Source organism: Tachyglossus aculeatus, chromosome 5 (assembly GCF_015852505.1).
Source record: "Tachyglossus aculeatus isolate mTacAcu1 chromosome 5, mTacAcu1.pri, whole genome shotgun sequence".
Lineage (NCBI taxonomy): Eukaryota > Metazoa > Chordata > Mammalia > Monotremata > Tachyglossidae > Tachyglossus > Tachyglossus aculeatus.
Window position 1 is genome coordinate 87,032,510 of NC_052070.1, and position 21,712 is coordinate 87,054,221.

General features: G+C 53.4%; 1 protein-coding gene across 3 annotated transcripts in view; it reads left to right on the top strand.

Moving 5' to 3' along the window:
- Nucleotides 1-3,014: 3,014 nt before the first annotated feature.
- Nucleotides 3,015-21,712, top strand: part of BMP1 (bone morphogenetic protein 1) — a 41,599-nt gene continuing 22,901 nt past the window's right edge. For all 3 annotated transcript variants that reach the window (XM_038746366.1, XM_038746367.1, XM_038746368.1), the window contains exons 1-6: nt 3,015-3,315; nt 11,790-11,903; nt 14,924-15,088; nt 16,169-16,286; nt 17,184-17,362; nt 19,944-20,049. In XM_038746366.1, the coding sequence (XP_038602294.1) occupies nt 3,126-3,315; nt 11,790-11,903; nt 14,924-15,088; nt 16,169-16,286; nt 17,184-17,362; nt 19,944-20,049 (872 nt within the window). In that variant the 5' untranslated portion in view covers nt 3,015-3,125. The remainder of the gene's footprint in view (nt 3,316-11,789; nt 11,904-14,923; nt 15,089-16,168; nt 16,287-17,183; nt 17,363-19,943; nt 20,050-21,712) is intronic.

Sequence of the window (21,712 nt, forward strand, 5' to 3'; positions counted from 1 at the left end):
TTAGGTGACTTGCCCAAAGTCACACAGCCCCATAGGCTATCCTATAAGGATTCTTCCTCCTGTTTGGAGGACAGAAGAATATTTTTTAAGAAGATACATAAAGAGTGCCCCATGATGAGGATGATAATGATATTGAAAGTAATGATGATTCATGCCCAGGTCAGTCTGGTCATAACAAAATATCCTTGAAATCAGACTTTCAAAATGACCTCAGTAGTCGTGGGGAGAAAGATCAAGAAACAGCACAGGCCTGAGAGTAAGACACAGGTTCTAATCCTGACTCTGCCATTTTCCCCCGGGTGACCTTGGGAAAGAGACTTAACTTCTCCGTGCCTCGGTTTCCTTATCTGTAAAATGCAGATTCTGTTCTCCCTCCCATTTAAACTGTGAGCCCACTGGGGGAAAGGGGTCGCGTCTGACCCGATTATCTTGTATCTTCCCGAGTGTTTGGACTTTCCTACCCATCTCATGCTCTTTTTTGCTTTGCAGGTTCCCTGGAGGAGGCTTAGCTGGGGCAGGGAGGACTCTGCCAGCCAGGGAATGGCCAGGGGACGGCCTGGGAGAAAAGCGGCGCGCTCCGGGCTGGGGGGGCGGATCGCAAGGAGTTGGGGTGGGTGGGTGGGGGGCACGGTGTTAGGGGTGTGTGGGAGATGGACCGATTGTTGCGGATGCTACCGAGGAATAAAGTTCCCAACTAACAGAGTGTCCGGCTGGTGACCCCAACCACCCCAAGACTTGGGTGGCGGGAAGGGAGTGAAGGTGTGGGAATGGGTGGGAATGGGTGGGAATCCCCAGGGGGGAAAGGATGAGGCGAAGGCCCACCAACTAGGCCCTGCAGCCCCTGGGGTATCGGCTTGGCCAGTGCCCGGGCCTGGATGGGCAGGGGGTTTTAGGGGGTCGGGAATTGGGGGGGGGGGGGGGGGGGGGGGAATTCGGCAGTGGTCCCTGAGCCCAGAGCGCCCTCCAGCGACCGTTCCGGGGACAGCTCCTCTTCTATGGAAAAATTATTCATCGTCTTGATTGAGCGCCGACTGTGCGCAGAGCACTGGGCTAAGCGCTTGGGAAGTACCACTCGGCAACAAAGAGGGACAATCCCGCCAGTGGAAAGTGTGTGTGTTTTGTTGTGTGCATCCATCCCCGTCTCCCCGGTCAATAAATGACTGCAAATTGAAACCTCCTAGGTCGGTGACCGGTGTTAAACACTGACCAGCACCTGTATATATGTATATATGTTTGTACGTATTTATTACTCTATTTATTTATTTATTTCATTTGTACATATTTATTCTATTTATTTTATTTTGTTAATATGTTTTGTTTTCAATCAATCAATCAATCAATCTTATTTATTGAGCGCTTACTGTGTGCAGAGCACTGGACTAAGCGCTTGGGAAGTCCAAGTTGGCAACATATAGAGACAGTCCCTACCCAACAGTTGGCTCGTCTCCCCCTTCTAGACTGTGAGCCCACTGTTGGATAGGGACCGTCTCTCTCTGTTGCCAACTTGGACTTCCCAAGCGCTTAGTCCATTGCTCTGCACACAGTTAGCGCTCAATAAATGTGAATGAATGAATGAATGACTGGTCCTCCGCCTCCTCTCGAATGGCTGAAGGGGGAGGGGGGTCAGGGAAGTCATTCATTCAGATCGTATTAATTGAGCGCTTACTGTGTGCAGAGCACTGGACTAAGCGCTTGGGAAGTACAAGTCGGCAACAGAGAGAGACGGTCCCTGCCCACAGCGGGGCTCACAGTCTAGAAAGGGGAGACGGACAACAAAACAAAACAAGTAGACAGGTGTCAAAACCGTCAGAATGAATAGAATTATAGCTATATGCATATCATTAATAAGAGTAGTAAATATGTACAGATAATGTCCTTCTTCCTCTTCCTCAGGGCAGGTGAGGAAGGGGAATCTGAACGGGGGCGGGGTGGCACCGGGGTCATAATAATGATGATGGTATTTGTTATGTGTTTACTGATTTACTGTAATAGCTTCTGTACTCTGTGGAGAAGCAGCGTGGCTCAGTGGAAAGAGCCCGGGCTTGGGAATCAGAGGTCGTGGGTTCAATTCCAGCCCTGCCACTCGTCAGCCGTGTGACTTTGGGCAAGCCACGTCGCTTCCCTGGGCCTCAGTGGCCTCATCTGGAGGCCGCGTGTCCCACGTGGGACAACCTGATCCCCTGGTATCCCCCCCCCCAGCGCTTAGAACAGTGCTTGGCACAAAGTAAGCGTTTAATAAATGCTATTATTATTATTATTATTATTCTATCCTCCCCAGCGCTTAGAACAGTGCTTGGCACATAGTAAGCGCTTAATAAATGCCATCATTATTATTATTATTCTATCCTCCCCAGCGCTTAGAACAGTGTGCAGTTTGGCACATAGTAAACGCTTAATTCATCCTTCGTAGTTAATTCATCATTCGTTAATCCATCATTCGTTAATGATATTCTAGGCGCTGGGGGAGGGAAGGGGCTGAGGATGAACCGCTGGAGGGGGGGATTCATCAGGGGGCGAGGGCTGGCCGAGGGACCCTCCCCTGCCCGCTTCTTGGCCTGACCCCCCAGGGGGCAAGGAGGGGAGGGGAGCCCGGAGGGGGTCAGCAGCCTTGGTCCTAAGGGGAAGGGCCGAGAGCTGCCCCTTCCCCATCCTCCCCCTTCCCCCCCCAAACCCAATCCTTCCCGGCTCGGGGGAATCCCTGGAGCCGGCCGGGCCCCCGGGTCGGTCCTGCCCGGGCATCCCGGAGAGCACCGCCCCCCGCCCCGCCTCCCCCTGGCCCCATTCCCGGCCCTGAGCACAGCCCCGGCCCAAAACACGCCCTCCAGCGAGCTCATTTCCCTAGGAGAGGAAAAAAAGAGAGGAGAGAGAGGGAGGGAGAGAGGGAGGGAGAGAAGAGGGGAAAGGGAGGAAAAGAGGGAGAAGAGGGGGGCGAGAGAGGGAAGGGAAAAGGAGGCAGGCGAGGGGGAGGGAGAGAAAGAGAGAGAGCCGGAGACAGGGAGGGAGGGAGAAAGAAGAAGAAGAAGAGGGGGAAAAAAATCCCTCCCATCTCCAGCCATTCCTCTGCACCCCTCCTTCCCCTCCCCGCTCCGGTTTTCCCGGCCCTCGGAGCCCTGGCCCCTGGCAGCATGCTGGGCCCGGCCCGCTTCCCTCCCCTCCTCCTTCTCCTCCCCCTCCTCCTCTTCCTCCTCCTCCTCCTCCTCCCCCCCCAACTCCCGGCTCAGGCGCCGGACTTGGCCCATCATCACACCTATGACCTGGGAGAGGAGGAGGAAGAAGGCCCGGAGCCCCTCAACTACAAAGACCCCTGCAAAGCCGGTAAGGGGCCCGGAGTGGGGGGTCGCGGGGGGCGCAGGGTTGGTGGGGGGGTGGTGGTGGTGGTGGGTGGCCGGGCCCCGGGGAGAGGAAGGGTTGGAGGAGGGTGAGGGCTGGGTTAGGAGAGGACAGCGCACTGTGGGAAGCCAGAGCTGCCTGGTTGGCAATGCAGTGGGGGAACAAAAGAGGGAGAGAGGGAGGGGGAAGTTTTGCGGGACTTGAGGACAGAAGTTTTGCTGCTGCTGCTGCTGCTGCCGCTCCTCCAATTCCCTGGAAATCCCTCCTGCTGTCCCCGGATCCCAGAAATGCCGGGAAGCGGGCTCTCCTTTATGCGGGAAAACTTTACGGGCCCAACTGGTGTTTCCTTCCCTTTCCCTCCCTCTCTTCCCCTCTGCTCCCCCCTTCTCCTCCCTCGAAGCTGTTGATGTTTTCCAGTCTGTCTGTCTGGGCCGTCCCTGGGGCTGTCTGTCCGCTTAGTCAGGGAAGGATCATATGAGTTGGGGATGGGGGGAGGGGAAGAGAGGGAAGGGAGAGGCCCCACTCTGGATAATCTCCCCTTCCCCCTCTTAGGGGTTCTAAAAGGAGAGTTTTTAAGGGGCCAGGTGAGATTTCTCTTTCCCTAAGGGCACTGTAAGGATCCTCGAACCTCAGCTGTCAAAGTCACCAAGGCACACACCCCCCCCCCCCCACCTCCCCCTCACCTTCAGGCTCCTGAAAACCCAAGTGCTGGAAGGAAAGAGAGGGGAGACACAAAGAGAGCTCTTAGCCAAAATATAAACCTCGCTCACCGTAGCCGCCCAGGCAGGAGGTCACACCGTGGACTCCAGGAGGCTAAGTCCCAGAGGTCAGGACCATGCGTCTGTGTCCCTGTTGTCCCTCTTGTGTCCCTGTTGACCCCTGTAATAAGCCTTCCCCCAGATGGCAGTTGAGGAGGGAGGAAGGGGAGGGCTCTGCTATTGGGAAGGAGGCAGATGGCCCCGTGTCCATTTGTCTAAGAAGATGTTCCAGACGGGTTGCCCGGGGACATGAGTCCCCGCCGACACCCACCTCAGGTTCTGCCAACTCTCTTGACCTGGGTTCCAGCATGCACACCCCTAAAGCAGAAGTGGTGGGTGACCTGGGTTTCGTTACTGGAGTCCACAGGGTTTGGGGAGAACTTCACCCGTCCCACCCAGGAGTCCCCAGATGGAGACCCTCAGACACGTTCCCCTTAATGATGGCATTTATTAAGCGCTTACTATGTGCAAAGCACTGTTCTAAGCGCTGGGGAGGTTACAAGGTGATCAGGTTGTCCCACGGGGGGCTCGCAGTCTTAATCCCCATTTTACAGATGAGGGGACTGAGGCACAGAGAAGTGAAGTGACCTGCCCAAAGTCACACAGCTGACAATTGGCAGAGCCGGGGTTTGAACCCATGACCTCTGACTCCAAAGCACGTGCTCTTTCCACTGAGCCACACTCCCAGACAGGGTTCTTTGGGGTAACGGACCAACAGTTGTCCCCTTGCGAAGACCTGCTGTGTCTGGCTGGAAGGATCTGGAAGGATCTGCTGGGTCTGGAAGGATCCAGGAGAGACTCCCCCTTGCCTGCTTCTGCCTTCATTACTTGTCCTGCCATCCTGCCACCCTGCCACACCGACTCTGCATTCATTCAATCGTATTTATTGAGCGCTTACTGTGTGCAGAGCACTGGACTAAGCACTGGCCCTGGGCAGTGCCTAGCCCCCCTCTGGGTCTTAGTCTTCCCCTTCGTTAACTCCTGGGGTAACAGGGGCTTTGTGTCTCCCCGACATGCTGGGAGACTGGGGAAGCCCAAATGATCAGCTTCCTTCTTGTTTGGATTAAATTTCCCTCTCCATTTCCTTCCCCTGCCAACGTCTCCACCAGTTCTTGCCCCTGCAAGACTTTCAGATAGGGCATAAAACCTCCCTGTCCAAAGCCTGGGGTTCCAAACCCGGGGCACTGGCGGAGAAAACAGCTGCTTTGGAAAAGCCACTGCAGGAAGGTACCAGGACATCCTGGCTGGACTGCTACCCGGGGCTGGTTGGTTGAGAGACAGTGCTCGCCTTCTCCTGTCAATCAATCAGTGGTGTTTATTGAGTGCTTACTGTTTGCTAAGAACTTGGGAGAGTCCAGTACAATGGATTTGGTCCATACGTTCCCAGCCCACAACGAGCTTACAGTCTAGAGAGGGGAGACAGGTATCAACATAAATAAATAAGTTATGGATGTGTACATAGGAGCTGTGAGGCTGTGCATGGGGTAAATACACCAAGCGTCCAAAGGGTATTCTCCTGCCAGCCATTGAGGTTTGGAGATCTGTAAACAGGGCCTGAGGAAACTGAGGCATGGTGGAAGAGTTCAGTACCAGCCCTGACACCCAGGTCCCACTGCTCAGTTCTAAAAAAGCCAGGTGACCCCTCACCCCACTGCATTCCCTCCTGCCTGCCTCCCTCCCTGCCTCTCCCTCCCCGGCTCTCCTGACTCGCCAGAGCTCCGATTCCCAGAACAAGTCAAATTAATGCCTGCCTTTCCCACCCATTTAGCCTCTCCCCCACTTCAGCCTTGACCTTGAGATATGATCAGAGAGGAGGAGAAGAGCCAGTGATTCCTGCAGCTGCCCAGTGGGTTGTTTAGGCAGCGACTCACCTCCCCTGCTGAGAGCAATCTGGGACATTTTTTTTCCTCCCTCCGCACCCAAACCCGGGCCCAAGCCTCTAAACTGGAGCTGAGAGCTTTTGGGTGGCTGAGGTAAATCCTCCAGTTCTCCAGGGTGCCCTGGGACTGAGCCAAGCTGGTGACTGTTGCCATGGAAACAGTCTTATAATAATAATAATAATAATGGCATTTATTAAGCGCTTACTACATACAAAGCACTGTTCTAAGCACTGGGGAGGTTACAAGGCAATCAGGTTGTTCCATGGGGGCTCACAGTCTTAATCTCCATTTTACAGATGAGGTAACTGAGGCCCAGAGAAGTTAAGTGACTTGTCCAAAGTCACACAGCTGACAATTGGTGGAGCCAGGATTTGAACCCGTGACCTCTGACTCCAAAGCCCGGGCTCTTTCCACTGAGCCATGCTGCTTCTCTTGGGCACCGCCTCCACCACCTCCCCCAGCCTCAGTAGTGATGAGCCCCTCTGTTCCACAGGGAATGAGCCCCATGAATGGTCTCCTGCCTCTCAGACTTTTGGTGATTCCAGGGATTCTAGGACCTTCTCCCAGCCTGGGGTCTGTCCCCACAGGACCTCCAGGCCTTGGGGATCTGGAGCGTGAGGGGAGTTATCTTACTACCCGCAAGTCCCTCAGGATCGGTGCTGCTCCTCCGGGAGACCCTCGCTGTTTCTGGTCGAGAGAACCAGGGACAAGATTCTGGAGAAGGGATGTGGAGCCATTTGGCCCTGGGCTGACTCAAGAGGAAGGTGGGATTCAAGAAAAGCGGGCTGGTCACCCTCCCCAACCCCCTGGCCCTGCCCACCTCCAAGTCCACATCCAGCTCGCAGCTCTTTTTCTTCTTCCCAGCTTGTTCTCTGTGGCTCGACATTCATCTCACCCTCATCCCCACAGCACTGATACATTTCCATAGTTTACGTTAATGTCTGTCTCCCCCTCTAGCTTGTAAACTCCTTGTAGGTGGGAAACATGTCTACCAACTCTACTGTACTCTTCCAAGGTCTGTGTACAGCGTTCTGCACACAGTAAGCTCTCGATAAATACCATTGATTGATTCTTGCCCTGTCCTGGTTGCCCTCTTGATAAAGTGAACTGGGCCCCCCTCATCTGTCCAGGGGCTGGGGTCCTTCCTCAACTGCCTCCTGACTCTGCTTCAACTGCTCAGCTGCTGTCCATGCTGCTGGGAGCTGGGCAGGGGCATGTTCTAGAGGAGGGAGAAGTGAGTAAACTCCCACCGAATCTCTGTCCCCTCATCCAGCTCACCACCTGGGTTCTCCTGGAGATCTATCTGAGCATTATTCTCCTCGCTCTTTCTCCGATCATTTTTATCCATGGGGGCTCCTTGGAGTTTGCTCTAGAAACCACTGGTAGTAACTGATGACTACTGTTGCCTCGGAGGAGAATGACCTCTTAAATTCCTGGCTGACTCCTTGTTCCCAGAGATGCTGTTCAGCTCTCCTCTCAATCAGTGGTGCTTATTTAGCGCTTGCGGTGTGTCAGTGCATGGGCGAGTACAACACAGTAGAATTGGAAGGCACAGTCTCCCCCCAACAAGGAACTTACAGTCTGGAGGGGGAGACAGATGTTCAAGTAAATTAGGTTGGGGAAATGGGACAGTGTAAGTGTGAGTGCTGTGCGTCTGAGGGTCCTTAAGGAGCACAGATTCATTCATTCAATCGTATTTATTGAGCGCTTACTGTGTGCAGAGTTCCGGCGCTTCGAATAGTCCTTTGCACATAGTAAGCACTTAATAAATGCCATTTTCATTATTATTATAAGGGATACCAACAGGGGAATTGAAGATTTAACTGGGGGTGGCCTCTTAGAGGAGATGTCATTTTCAGAGGGTTTTAAAGGTGGAGGGAGTGGCGATCAGTCAGTCAGTCAGACATATTTATTGAGTGCTTACTACGATTGGAGCACTGTACTACGCTCATGGGAGAGTACAATATAACAGAGTCGGTAGACATTCCCTGCTCACAAGGAGCTTACAGCATAGAGGACTACAGGTCTGTTGGTTATGCAGGGGTCTGGGGTTCCAGGCCAGAGGGAGAACGGGGACAAGGGTTCGGCAGCAAGATAGACGAGATTGAGGAACAGTGAGTAGGTCAGCGTTAGCGGAGTCCATCTGATCCGCAGCTCCGGAAGAATCGAAGGAGTGGGAAGAAATCTGTTAAGGATTTGTGGAGAGAGGGGGGAAAGTCTCCACAAGGAGGTGCCAATTTCTTGCTTGCATGCGTGGCCTTTGGATGTGCTCTGATTGTGGGTGTCTGACCGGCCCAAGTACGCCTTTATGTGACTGTACAAGAGTGTGTACCTGAAAGTATGCCAGGGCTTCAGGCATCCACAGGCAAGTTAGCCCCTCCAATGGGGGCAGCGGGAAGGTACGGCTAGTGCGTACCTGTGACCAGAAGTGTCTTTGCATCTCAGCCCAGCTCTCTCCTCCAGCCCCCCTCCCAGCTGGGGATCCTGCAAGGCCCCTACCTCCAAGCAGAGCTGAGGCCTCTCAAAGAGGGACGTGCCAAAGGAAAGACACTCCTGTGGGGCTCTGAAGCCCCCCAGTCCCCAAGCAGCTGGAGTTGTAGCTCTCCCGTTTCCCTCCTGCCCGGAGGCTTGAGAGCCACCGGGACTTCTGGCCCTTTTTACTGCCGGAAAAACTTTTGATCCCAAGTTGAAAACAGCCACCACCCCGACCCTGACCCCAGGGCTTCCTTCCGGGCCCAGCTGAGACGTCAGCGGTTCCGCAGCATCCATCTTTTCCAGGCCCTTTGTCCCCAGGCAGGGCTGCAAAATTGGGAAAAACCCATGCAATGGCTGAAATTCTCTAATGGGTGGGGCGTTCTTGCCCCCGGATTCAGGGCCCCCCGGCTCCGTTTTCCCAGGCATTCTTCCTCCATGACATCCCATCCCACTGAGCTCTCCACTCCGCCAGCCACCGCCTGGCTTCTTCTGCCGGAGACTCTCTGGATCCAGGAAGCCCTATCGGGGAACAACCCCCCGCAGGTCCCGGCCTGCTCCGGGATCATTCCCACTGCCTGGTCTTTCCTGGTCTTCCCTGGTTCTGGGTCCCTGATCCAGAAGTATTCTCCGGCCCCCCAGTTCTGATTAAGACTGTGAGCCCCATGCGGGACAGGGACCGTGTCCGACCTGATTACCTTTCATCTATTCCAGTGCTTAGAACAGCGCTTGATGCTTGATAAGTGCCTAGCAAATATCACAATTATTGTTATTATTATTGTGGTTCAGATAATAATAGCGATAATAATAATTATGGTATTTAAGCACTTACTATGTGCCAGGCACTGTACTAAGCGCTGGGGTGGATACAAGCAAATCGGGTTTGGACACAGTCCCAGTCCCGCGTAGGGCTCACAGTCTTATTCCCCATTTTACAGATGAGGTAACTGGGGCACAGAGAAGTGAAGTGACTTGCCCAAGGCCACCCAGAAGACACGTGAGGGAGTCAGGATTAGAACCCATGACCTTCTAACTCCCAGGCCCATTCTCTGCCCACTGTGCCATACTGCTTCCCATCCATCAGATCACTCCTGCCCTCTGCCATCCCTAACCCCGGGTCCTCTCAGAGATTCATTCATTCGATCGTATTTATTGAGCGCTTACTGTGTGCAGAGCACTTGACTAAGCGCTTGGGAAGTACAAGTCAGCAACAGATAGGGACGGTCCCTAACCGACAAATGGGCTCACAGTCTAGAAGGGGGAGACGGACAACAAAACAAAACATGTAGGCAGGTGTTAAAATCTCTTCATCACGGCTCTAGTTTGGAGAAGCCTTAAAAACACAGTCCCTGGTCCTCCTCCCACCACTTCATTCATTCATTCAATCATATTTATTGAGCGCTTACTGTGTGCAGAGCACTGTACTAAGTGCTTGGGAAGTACAAGTCAGCAACATCTAGAAACGGTCCCTACCCAACAGCGGGCTCACAGTCTAGAAGGGGGAGACAGACAACAAAACAAAACATATTAACAAAATAAATAGAATAAATGTGTACAAGTAAAATAAATAAATAGAGTAATAAATACGTACAAACATATATACAGGTGCTGTGGGGAGGGGAAGGAGGTAAGGCGGGGGGGAATGGGGAGGGGGAGGACTTGCCCAAAGTCACACAGCTGACAATTGGCGGAGCCGGGATTTGAACCCGTGACCTCTGACTCCAAAGCCCAGGCTCTTTCCACTGAGCCAAGAAGCGAAGCGACTTGCCCAAAGTCACCCATCTGACAAGTGGCAGAGCTGGGATTAGAACCCACGACCTCCGACTCCCAAGCCCGGGCTCTTTCCACTGAGCCACGCTGCCTCTCTATCCCGGCAGGACCCGGGCTTCTCGACTGTATGCTGCCGACTCGTCCTCTCCCAAGCGCTTAGTCCAGTGCTCGGCACACCGTAAACGCTCAATAAATACGATTGAATGAATGGATGACTGGAAGCTCGTGGCGGGCAGGGAGTGGGTCTGTAATGGAGCTGATGTCAGCGCTTAGAACAGTGCTTTGCACATAGTAAGCACTCCGTTCTCCCCATCTCTACTACCCCTCCTTAGCTCTTAGCATTCGCTAAGCAAGGTTCATTCAGCATGGCTATCAATGTGAAGACTTCGTAGGGTGATGGGGGGTTGAATGTGCGCAGAGGTCCAGACCTGTATATAGAGATGTGAGGATACACTTGGAGGAGGCGAAGACTAATTCATTTTTGAAGGAGTGTCTGTATCTGTGTCTGTGTGTGTTTGGGGGTTAGGGGGCGGCTAGTGGTGCACACACCGGTGTGCATTCATGTGTCTGCATCTGTGTCTGTGTGTCTGTGTGTGTATGTGTGTATGTGTCCCAGCAGAGAGCTCCGGAATTCCAAGCACCGGGGTCCCCCTAGGAGCGACAGCTGGAGCCGAGAAATGTGTGCAAGGCCTTGAGGTTAAAGCAATTTGTACAATGCGACAGCCAAGCCTGAGACGGAACCTGGCTGAGGGATGGGAAGCAGATGTAACCGCTCCATCCCTTTCCCCCACCTCCCACCTCCTGAGCCCCCTCGCCCCTTGGGACTGCCCGTTTCCTGCTGCTTCCGGGGTCAACTCAAAGTCTAGCCTGCATTTTCCACCTTCCGTTCACTCATTCATTCATTCAATCGTATTTATTGAGCGCTTACCGTGCGCGGAGCACTGTCCTAAGCGCTTGGGAAGTGCAAATCGGCAACATATTGAGACGGTCCCTACCCAACCTTCCAGTTAGCCTGAGTGGACAGACCCCTTCCTAGCTTTACCCTCCTGGCCACAAGCTTCCCCATAAGAAGCCTGACTCTCTTGGCCTGAGAATTCTCCCTTCTAATGGAAAACCTCTGGAGTCCAGAGGCTGCTCCAGGACCCAGCCCCACTGCCTAGAGAGGAAATCCAAAGGACCCAAGTGCGAAGGAGTGAGAAAACTTAGGAATTCTATTTCCCACTTTGCCAGCTCATTCCACCGAATGCCCCAGCTTCCCCTGTCTGTCCATCTGGGTTCGAATTCTACTCACTTGCCACTCTCCTAACCAGCTCACAGGGTGCCCTAGGATCCCCTGCACTGCTGTTGCTGGCCTATCTCATTTTCTCTAATGATTAGCTCACCGGGCACGCTCCCGTAGGATGGGGTAGAAGGGCCACGTCTCTTCTGGAATCCATGGGACATTGTGTCTGTGAGCTGGGCGACCCTGGGTTCTAGCCTGCAGTCATGGAGGGGAATGGAAACTAGGTCCTCCTGGGGACCCTCAGCTGAGCAACAGGATTTAGAGGATGCCAGTTAATCCCCCCCTCGCTCTGTTCAGCTGCCTTTCTAGGGGACATCGCTCTGGACGAAGAGGACCTGAAGGCCTTCCGGGTGGAGAGAGTTCTGGATTTCACCAGGCAGCCTGGCCAGAGGTTGCCCAGCAAAGCTTCAGGTACTTTGGACGATGCGGTTTTCGGAGGCAGCCTTGTGGGCATCTTCCCCAGGGTGGGTACTGCCCCACTGGTAACTGCTCTAGGCCCTCTGCCAGGAACTGTGAAGCCCTTCCACAGCCAAAGTGGTCATCATCTTCTGGCTTATAGGGGAGAAGCACCAATTCTTCCCCCCTACTCCCGGTTCCCTCTCCCCAGTGCTTCCTGGGCCCAGAAGAATAAAGCAGACCCCCTCCATTCATTCATTCATTCATTCATTCATTCAGTCGTATTTATTGAGCGCTTACTGTGTGCAGACCACTGTACTAAGTGTTTGGGAAGTACAAGTTGGCAGCATAGAGAGACGGTCACTATCCAAAAGTGGGCTCACAGTCTAGAAAATCCTGAGCACACAATCCTGAGCACGAGAAGCAGTGTGGCTCACTGGAAAGAGCCCAGGCTTTGGAGTCAGAGGTCATGGGTTCAAAGACCGGCTCCGCCACTTGTCAGCTGTGTGCCTTTGGGCAAGTCACTTCACTTCTCTGTGCCTCAGTTCCCTCATCTGTGGAATGAGGATTAAGACTGTGAGCCCCACACGGGACAACCTGATCACCTTGTAACCTCCCCAGTGCCTAGAACAGTGCTTTGCACATAGTAAGCGCTTAATAAATGCCATTATTATTATTATCATTATATTATTACGTACCAGGTCTCCACTCCCAGACACTGCCTTCTTCCCACACACCCCTCTAACCCCAACACTGCAGTCTGAGTCCTGGGGCTAGCCTGGTTTGGGCAGGGATAAGCTGGGCTGGGTTGCATCACTTATCCTATCCCACCTTGATTACCGTACCAGCGGACCTCCAAGCTCCCTGTCTCTCCCCACTCCAGCCCATTCTTCACTCTGCTGCCCGAATCATTTTTCTGCAAGTTCAGGCCATGTTTCCGCACTCCTCAAGAATCTCCAGTGATTGTCCATCGAACTCCGCATCAAACAGGAACTCCTCACCTTTAAAGCACTCAATCACCTTACCCCCTCCTACCTCACCTGCTGCTCTCCTACTACAACCCAGCGCGCACACTTTGCTCCTCTTATGTTGACCTTCTCACTGTACCTCGTTCTCATCTATCTTGCCGCCCATGTCCTGCCTCTGGCCCGGACACCCTCCCTCCTCAAATCCGACAGACATTTACTCTCCCCCGCCTTCAAAGCCTTGCTGAAGGCACATCTCTTCCAAGAGGCCTTCCGTGACTAAGCCCTCCCTTCCTCTCCTCCCGCTCCCTTCTGCGTCACCCTGCCTTGCTCCCTTTATTCGTCCCCGCTCCCAGCCCCACAGCGCTTATGTACATGTCTGTGATTTATTGATTTATATTCATGTCTGTCTCCAATCGAGACTGTATAAGCTCATTGTGGGCAGGGAAAGTGTCTGTTTATTGTTGCATTCTCCCAAGCTCTTAGTACGGTGCCTCGCACACAGAAAGTGCTCAATAAATATGATTGACTGACTGGACTGGACAAGACGAGGCTGTGCTAAGCTGAGCTGTGACAGGCTGGACTGGCCTCTGGAGACCATCCCAGGGTTGCTCCCCCAGTAGCTGGCCTCCAGCCACTGGTAATATTGACAGGAGCTGGAGGCAAAGGTGACCCTAAGCTAGAAGCTTCTTTAACCCTTTGCCCTCAAGCCCTCTGGCCTCTCCGATGCTCCTGCTTGAATCCCGTGGGGTGTCCGCCTCACCTCCTCAGCCGGAGCCTGGCGGGCAGAGCCTGGGCCGTGGTGAAGGGCTCCTGTCCTCCCTGGAGCAGGCTTTTTCAGCTGTGGGTGCCAGGAACCAGGCAGCACTGATCTCCAAGGCATCTGGGGAACATCCCTTCCCCCAGGGCCTAAGGCTTCCCTGTTTGCTGAAACAATAAACTAACCAGGATAATTAAAGGAGGATAATTAGGGCCCCGGGGCAAGTCCTTTCCAGCCTCCAAACCATTCTGGAGCAAGGTAGTGTTTGAGTTGGGCCCACGCAAAGCTTCCCTGCTGCAGGAGCTCTAACCACTGGTCCGCCCCATTCCGTGCTCAAACCGCAGCCCAGCGATGATAGCTCTCTATGTTGCCAACTTGTACTTCCCAAGCGCTTAGTCCAGTGCTCTGCACACAGTAAGCGCTCAATAAATACGATTGAATGAATGAATGAATGATGAGGCACGGCTTAGGGAAAGTCCTGCTGCGGGCGACCTAGGGAATGGAAGCAACGCTGGTGGGGCACTGGGGGAGTTTTAGGAAGCGGAAATTCCTTCCATAACCAACCCCTCACCACCAGGCACCCCCACCACCCTGTTGGAGAAGAAGCATGGCTCAGTGGAGAGAGCTTGGGAGTCAGAGGTCGTGAGTTCTAATCCCGGCTCCGCCACTTATCGGCTGTGTGACGTTGGGCAAGTCACTTCTCTGTGCCTCAGTTACCTCATCTGTAAAATGGGGATTTAAACTGTGAGCCCCATGTGGGACAACCTGATTACCCTGTATCCCCACCTCCCAGAGCTTAGAATGGTGCTTGGCACATAGTAAGCACTTAACAAATGTCATTATTATTATTATCATTATTATTATTATTATTATTATCCCGACTCTGGTCAGCCTCCGGAGGCGGAGGGGGGTGCTGCGTGGCTCAGTGGAAAGAGCATGGGCTTTGGAGTCGGAGGTCGGGGGTTCAAATTCCGGCTCCGCCAATTGTCAGCTGTGCGACTTTGGGCAAGTCACTTCACTTTTCTGTGCCTCAGTTCCCTCATCTGTAAAAATGGGGATTAAGACTGTGAGCCCCCTGTGGGACCACCTGATCACCTGGTAACCTCCCCAGCGCTTAGAACAGTGCTTTGCACATCGTAAGTGCTTTATAAATGCCATCGTTATAATTATTATTATTAACGATTCCGATGTGGTCCCCAGTGGGTCCCCCACCACCCTCAGAAAGACGGAGGGGACGGTGGGGCTAAAGGCTCAGCCGGCTTGGCTCTCCCATCCCCTGTCACCTCCACCTCATCACTTTCTCCCTACAGGAAACAGCTCCGACCCCGGCAGCCCACACACAGGTGGGCAGCAGCTGAGGAAGTCCCGGGGGAGACCAGGCAGCCGGTCCCGCAGCCGCCGAGCAGCCACGTCCAGAGCAGAGAGGGTCTGGGTGGATGGCGTCATCCCCTTTGTCATCAGTGGGAACTTCACCGGTGAGTGGGGGCACAGACAGGGCAGACGCCGGTAGGGTTGGGGGGCAGGTAGGGGCATCTGCCTGGCATCGAGCACCAATCCTCAGGCAGACAAGTCTGCCGGGCAGACGGACTGGTAGGCCGAAAATGCCCCCAAACCAATCAGGTCTCTTCCATTCCAGCCAACGATTGGTATTGTTCATTCATTCATTCATTCAATCGTATTTATTGAGCGCTTACTGTGTGCAGAGCACTGTACTAAGCACTTGAAACTGTTAGCGTGGCTTAGTGGATAGAGCACAGGCCCGGGAGCCACCGGGACCGGGGTTCTAATCCCGGCTCCGGCACGTGTCTGCTGGGTGACCTTGGGCAAGTCACTCCTTTGTGCCTCAGTTACCTCATCTGTAAAATGGGGATTAAGAGTGTGGGCCCCATGTGGGACTGTGTCCAACCTGATTAACTACTATCTGGCCCAGCACTTAGAACAGTGCTTGGAACAGAGGAAGCGCTTACCAAGTGCAATAATCATAATAATCAATGTTGTGAAAAGCAGTGTGGCCTAGTGGAAAAAGCATCAGCCTGGGAGTCAGAGGACCTGAGTTCTAACCCTGTCTGCTGTGTGACCTTGGGCAAGTCACTTAACTTCTCTGGGCCTTCATTTCCTCAACTGTAAAATGGGGATTAAATCCCAAACCCTCCTACCTAGCCCGTGAGCCCCATATGGGACAGGGACTGTGTCCAACATGATGGTCTCGTATCTACCCCAGCACTTAGAACAGTTCTTGGTGTACAGTGTTATTATTTTTATTACCAATTGCACTCTTTAAAACCCTTCCGCAGCCCAGAATGCACCTCTCTTCTCTCCAGAAACCAGCAGGGGCCAGGATATAAAAATTCCCGGGATCTAGTCCCATCCCTACCGTGAGCTTGCAGCGTGGCACTGTCCCAGCTTCAATTTCCCCACCGCTTCCCAAGGGGAAGAACTAGTCCCGGCCTCTCACCCCGATGGCACTTCTGGCTGCCTGTCCTGAGATCCGTGGTCCCGGAGTCCGTCTTGACTCCAGCCCGGGGCCCCGGGCCGGCCTCGACCCTCTCCCCCAGGCACCCAGCGGGCGGTCTTCCGGCAGGCCATGCGACACTGGGAGAAGTACACGTGTGTCACCTTCTTGGAGCGCAGCGACGAAGACAGCTACATAGTCTTCACCTACCGGCCCTGCGGGTGAGCTGGAGACCTTGGCGTGTGGGCATCACCCCGGGTACGGCCCTTTCTGAAATGGGCCGTTATTTGGGGCGGGGGCCCACTCCAGGCCGCTCCCTAGGTTATTTCTCCGTCTTCCCCTTCATTCAGTCATTCATTCGATCGTATTTATCGAGTGCTTATTGAGCGCAGAGCACTGTACTAAGCCCTTAGGAGAGTACGGTATAACAACAAACAGACGTATTTCTTGCTCACAATGAGCTTACAGCCTAGAGAGGGAGACGGACGTTGATATAGATAAATAAACGACAGATGTGGACATAAGTGCTGCGGGGTTGGGGGGGGGGGGATGAACAAAGGAAGTGAGTCAGGGTGACGCAGAAGGGAGCGGGAGAAGAGGAAAGGGGGGCTTAGTCAGGGAGGGCCTCTTGGAGGAGATGGGCCTTCAATAAGGCTTTGAAGGCGGGGAGAGTCACGTCTGTCGGATTTGAGGAGGGAGGGCTTTCCAGGCCAGAGGGAGGATCATCATCATCATCAATCGTATTTATTGAGCGCTTACTATGTGCAGAGCACTGTACTAAGTGCTTGGGAAGTACAAATTGGCAACAAATAGAGACAGTCCCTACCCGACAGAGGATGTGGATAAGGGGTCGGCGGCGAGACAGGGGAGATGGAGGTACAGTGAGAAGGTTAACATTAGAAGAGTGAAGTCTGCGGGCTGGGCTTCTGCCCCCCTACCCCCAAGCTACTGTCTTTCCCAGAGCCAAGTCAGTCACTTATATATATTGAGCACTCTCTGTGTGTAGAGCATGTACTGATGGCTTGGCGGGGTACAATGCAGCAGTACAACGGACACATCCCCTGCCCACAACGAGCTGACAGTCTAGAGCGCGCTTCCCCCGCCCCCTTTCCTCGCAGGTGCTGCTCCTACGTGGGTCGCCGAGGCGGGGGCCCTCAAGCCATCTCTATCGGGAAGAACTGCGACAAGTTTGGCATCGTGGTGCACGAGTTGGGCCACGTCATTGGCTTCTGGCACGAGCACACCCGGCCCGACCGCGACGGCCATGTTTCCATCGTGCGCGAGAACATCCAGCCAGGTAACCGGACCGCGCGTCACGCCGATCTACCCCACCCGCCATCTGTCCCTTCGGGGTTCCCCTTTTACAGAATGCAAGAGAGGGAGCGACATCTCCATCAGTCAATCATATTTATTGAGCGCTTACTGTGTGCGGAGCACTGTATTGAGCATTTGGGAGAGTACAGTGTAACGGAGTCGGTAGACACGTTCCCTGCCCGCAGTGAGATTATAGTTTAGACATATCTCTCCCACACCATCAAGGGTCAGAGTGGGGAGGTCTGTGCTGGTCTGGAGTGACCCGAGAACCCACCTTATCTCTAACTTGTGCTCAACTCTACCTTAAGTATTGAGGTACTCACGCCCTGCCCCCCACGCACCAACCGAACTCTTATAGCTATATCTTTAAACATAATTAATAATAATAATAATAATAATGGCATTTATTAAGCACTTACTATGTGCAAAGCACTGGTCTAAGTGCTGTGGAGGTTACATGGTGATCAGGTTGTCCAATGTGGGGCCCACAGTCTTAATCCCCATTTTACAGATGAGGTAACTGAGGCCCAGAGAAGTTAAGTGACTTGCCCAAAGTCACACAGCTGACAAGTGGCGGAGCCGGGATTTGAACCCATGACCTCTGACTCCAAAGCCCGGGCTCTTTCCACTGAGCCACGCTGCTTCTCACGTTGCTTCCTCTTACCTGTAATTTCTGCTAATGTTCATTCATTCATTCATTCAATCGTATTTATTGAGCGCTTACCGTGTGCAGAGCACTGTACTAAGCGCTTGGGAAGTCGGCAACGTATAGAGACAGTCCCTATCCAACAATGGGATCACAGTCTAGAAGGGGGAGACAGACAACCAAACAAAACATGTAGACAGGCGTCAAAATCGTCAGAACAAATAGAATTATAGCTATATACACATCATTAACAAAATAAATAGAATAGTAAATATGTACAAGTAAAATAAATATAGTAATAAATCTGTATATCTATATATAAGTGCTGTCGGGAGGGGAAATGTCTGTCTCCACTTTCTAGACTGTGAGCTCCCTGGAGGCAGGGATCGGGTCTACTTTTTTTTTTAATGGTATTTGTTAAGCGCTCACTATGAGTCAAATACTGTTCTAAGCACTGGAGTAAATGCAAGGTTATCAGGTTGGACACAGTCCATATCCTACACAGGGCTCACTGTCTAAATTGAAGGGAGAGAGATTTAATCCTTATTTTATAGATGAGGTAACTGAGGCTCTGAGATGTTAAGTGACTTGCCCAGGGTCACATAGCAAGCAATTGGCAGAGACGGGATTAGAATCCAGGCCCTCTGACGCCCATGGCCATGCTTTTTATTGTACTCTCCCAAGCGTTTAATATGGGGCTCTGCCCAAAAGTAAGTGCTCAATAAATACAATTGATTGATTGATTGATTGATTAAGGCCCGCCCCCCGACACCTCTACCTGCTATCTGGAGGGTCTTGTGACCCCATGTCATCCCAGAACCACTTTTACAAGTCAGAGTCACCCTAGATCCAGGACAGATTTTGAAATCTGACCCACCCAGGGCAGACTGTAAGCTCACTGTAGGCAGGGAACGTATCCACCAACCCTGTTATATTGAACTCTGTACACGGTAAGTGCTCAATAAATATGACTGATTGATTGATTGAGATCAGCACCCTTGGTTTAGCTCAGAAGGAAGCTGGCTTCTTGCCTGTGGGTGGGGAGGTTCTGGCTACTTTTCCCCCATTTTGTGTTGGTTTTTTCTAAGTCCAAATATTTCCTTTCTGCCCCCTCCTTTTCTCTTCCCTCCTGCCACTGTTCCTCTCCCTTTCCCCCAATTTCTCTGGCTCTCTCATCATCTTTCTCCCTCTACCACTTCCTTTCGTTCTCCCTGTTTTCACTGTCTAGCCCTCAGTCAATCAACCTATCGTTTTTATGGAGCACTTGAAGTGTGCAGAGCACTTGTACTAAGTCCATGGGAGAGTACAATACAACAGAGTTGGTAAACACTCCCCCTGCACATGAGTTTACGGTCTAGAGGGGGAGATGGACATTAATATAAATAAATAAATTACAGACATGTAACCCATGGGCGGTGGGCCCGAGGGTGCAAATTCAAATCCAAGGGCAAGGGAGAGGGAGAAGAGGAAATGAGGCTTAGTCGGGAAAGGGCTCTTGGAGGAGACGTGACTTCAGTTCGACTTCAAAGGTGGGGAGAGTGATCATCTGTTGGATGTGAAGAGGAAGGGAAATCCAGGCCAGAGGCAGGACTTGGGCAAGAGGTTTGTGGCGACTCTCCCTTGCCCTCTTTTACTCTATTCTTCTGACTCTTCCTATGGCTGTCTCCTCACCCTCTTTCTCCTCAGGTCCCTCTTCTCCTCACCCCCACTTCCACCCCAAAATCTCTTTTCTTCCTGTAATTTCCCAAGGCACCCTGTGTGGGGGCAGAACCAGCCCCTCTCCTTGATCTCTCCACCCGGCTAAGCTAGACAAGGCTCACTTGGTCTCTGGCCACCCAGACTCAGTGACCCCGGTGGCGTCGGAGCTGGGCCGCGGCCTGTGCCCTCCTCCTCCGCATCCCCTCTCTGCTGTCTGCAGGGCAGGAGTATAACTTTCTGAAGATGGAAGACGAAGAGGTGGAATCCTTGGGGGAGAACTACGACTTTGACAGCATCATGCATTACGCCCGCAACACCTTTTCCAGGTGAGAGCTGGGACTTGGGGGGGGTCTCCTGGTGCCAGCTGCTGCAGAGGTCTGCGCTTGGCCAGCTTGGAGCAGGGACAAGCCCCTGGGTGTGTCCTGCTGCAAGCCAGGGAAAGAAGCCGGTCCCTTTTCCCACCGGTTTGGCCCGGAAGCCATTTTAGAGCAATAGGATGATTCCATCTACTCCTGGTACAGTATGTGACCTGCCCTGCCCTGGCTCCAAACTCCATCTCTCCCAAGCTTTCCCTCTCCAAGCCTGCTTCCTCCTCCTCGTATCTCTGTCTCTTCTTCTCCTCTCTCCACACCTGTCTCCCCTCATCCTCAGACTCTGTCTTCCCCACATTTGGCCCTTTCCAGCCCGGGGCTCTTTCCAGAACCTGAGAAAGCAGGGACTGGGAAGGTGAATGAGGTCATTCACCCACACTCCCACTCCCACCCCCCAGCCAGAGAGCACGCTCCCATTCCCCTCTGCTTTCCCACCCATCCCTCCCTGCTTTCCCACCTATCCCCCCACCCCCCAGGCTGCACTCATTCCAGCTAGACATGAGTCAGGGAGCCCTGGGGAGACAGGGGGGCCCACCCGCCCACCCTTTGCTCCATCCCTCCTTGTTGTCCTGGCGGAAACACCCAGGATCCAGTCATTCCCCTATCCCTCCTTCCCGCTCTCCACCCCCTCCCTCCTTCTCCCACCACCAAAGGTCAGGAGTCCTCCAGGCATCCCTTCTAGCTAAGGGAGGCAGAAGCAGCTAGGCAGTAATGATGGCATTTGTTAAGCACTTACTATGTGCGAAGCACTATACTAAGCTCTGGGGGGTGCAAGGTGATCAGGTTGTCCCACGGGGGGCTCACAGTCTTCATCCCCATTTTACAGATGAGGGAACTGAGGCTCGGAGAAGTGAAGTGACTTGCCCAAGGTCACACAGCAGACATGTGGCGGAGTCGGGATTAGAACCCATGACCTCTGGCTCCCAATCCCGGGCTCTTTCCACTGAGCCACCCTGCTTCCCAAGCAGCTGCTTGCTGCTTCCCAGGCAGTAGTGTCTGGCTGGCAGCAAGCCTCTCTAGAGAGTAAGAGGGAGGGAGGGAAAGGTGACCTTGACCCTGACCCTGACTCTGGACTCCTCCCGACTTCCCAGGGCTGACCGGGGAACTAATAATAATAATCACGATAGCATTTATTAAGCGCTTACTATGTGCAAAGCACCGTTCAAAGCACTGGGGAGGTTACGAGGTGATCAGGTTGTCCCATGGGGGGCTCACAGTCTTAATCCCCGTTTTACAGATGAGGGAACTGAGGCGCAGAGAAGTGAAGTGACTTGCCCAAAGTCACCCAGCTGGCAGTTGGCGGAGCCGGGATTTGAGCCCGTGACCTCTGACTCCAAAGCCCGGGCTGGTGAATGGGTGGTGGTTACACGGGGTTAGAGCCCGTCCGGGGCTTGAGGGTCATGTAGAATCACACGAGGCTGGGATCAGCCCACTCTCATACCCAAGTGCTGAGCTGCCTTTCTCCCCATCCCCCCCGGGCCTGGAGCTGTCCCCCCACAAGCTGTCCGTTGGTCCCTACCTCCAGCTGCCCCGGGGCGGGGTTGCTGGGCAGCGGGCATGGTAATGATAGGGTGAACTACCTCCACCCAGCCTGGACCCCACCCAGGAATGTCTGGAC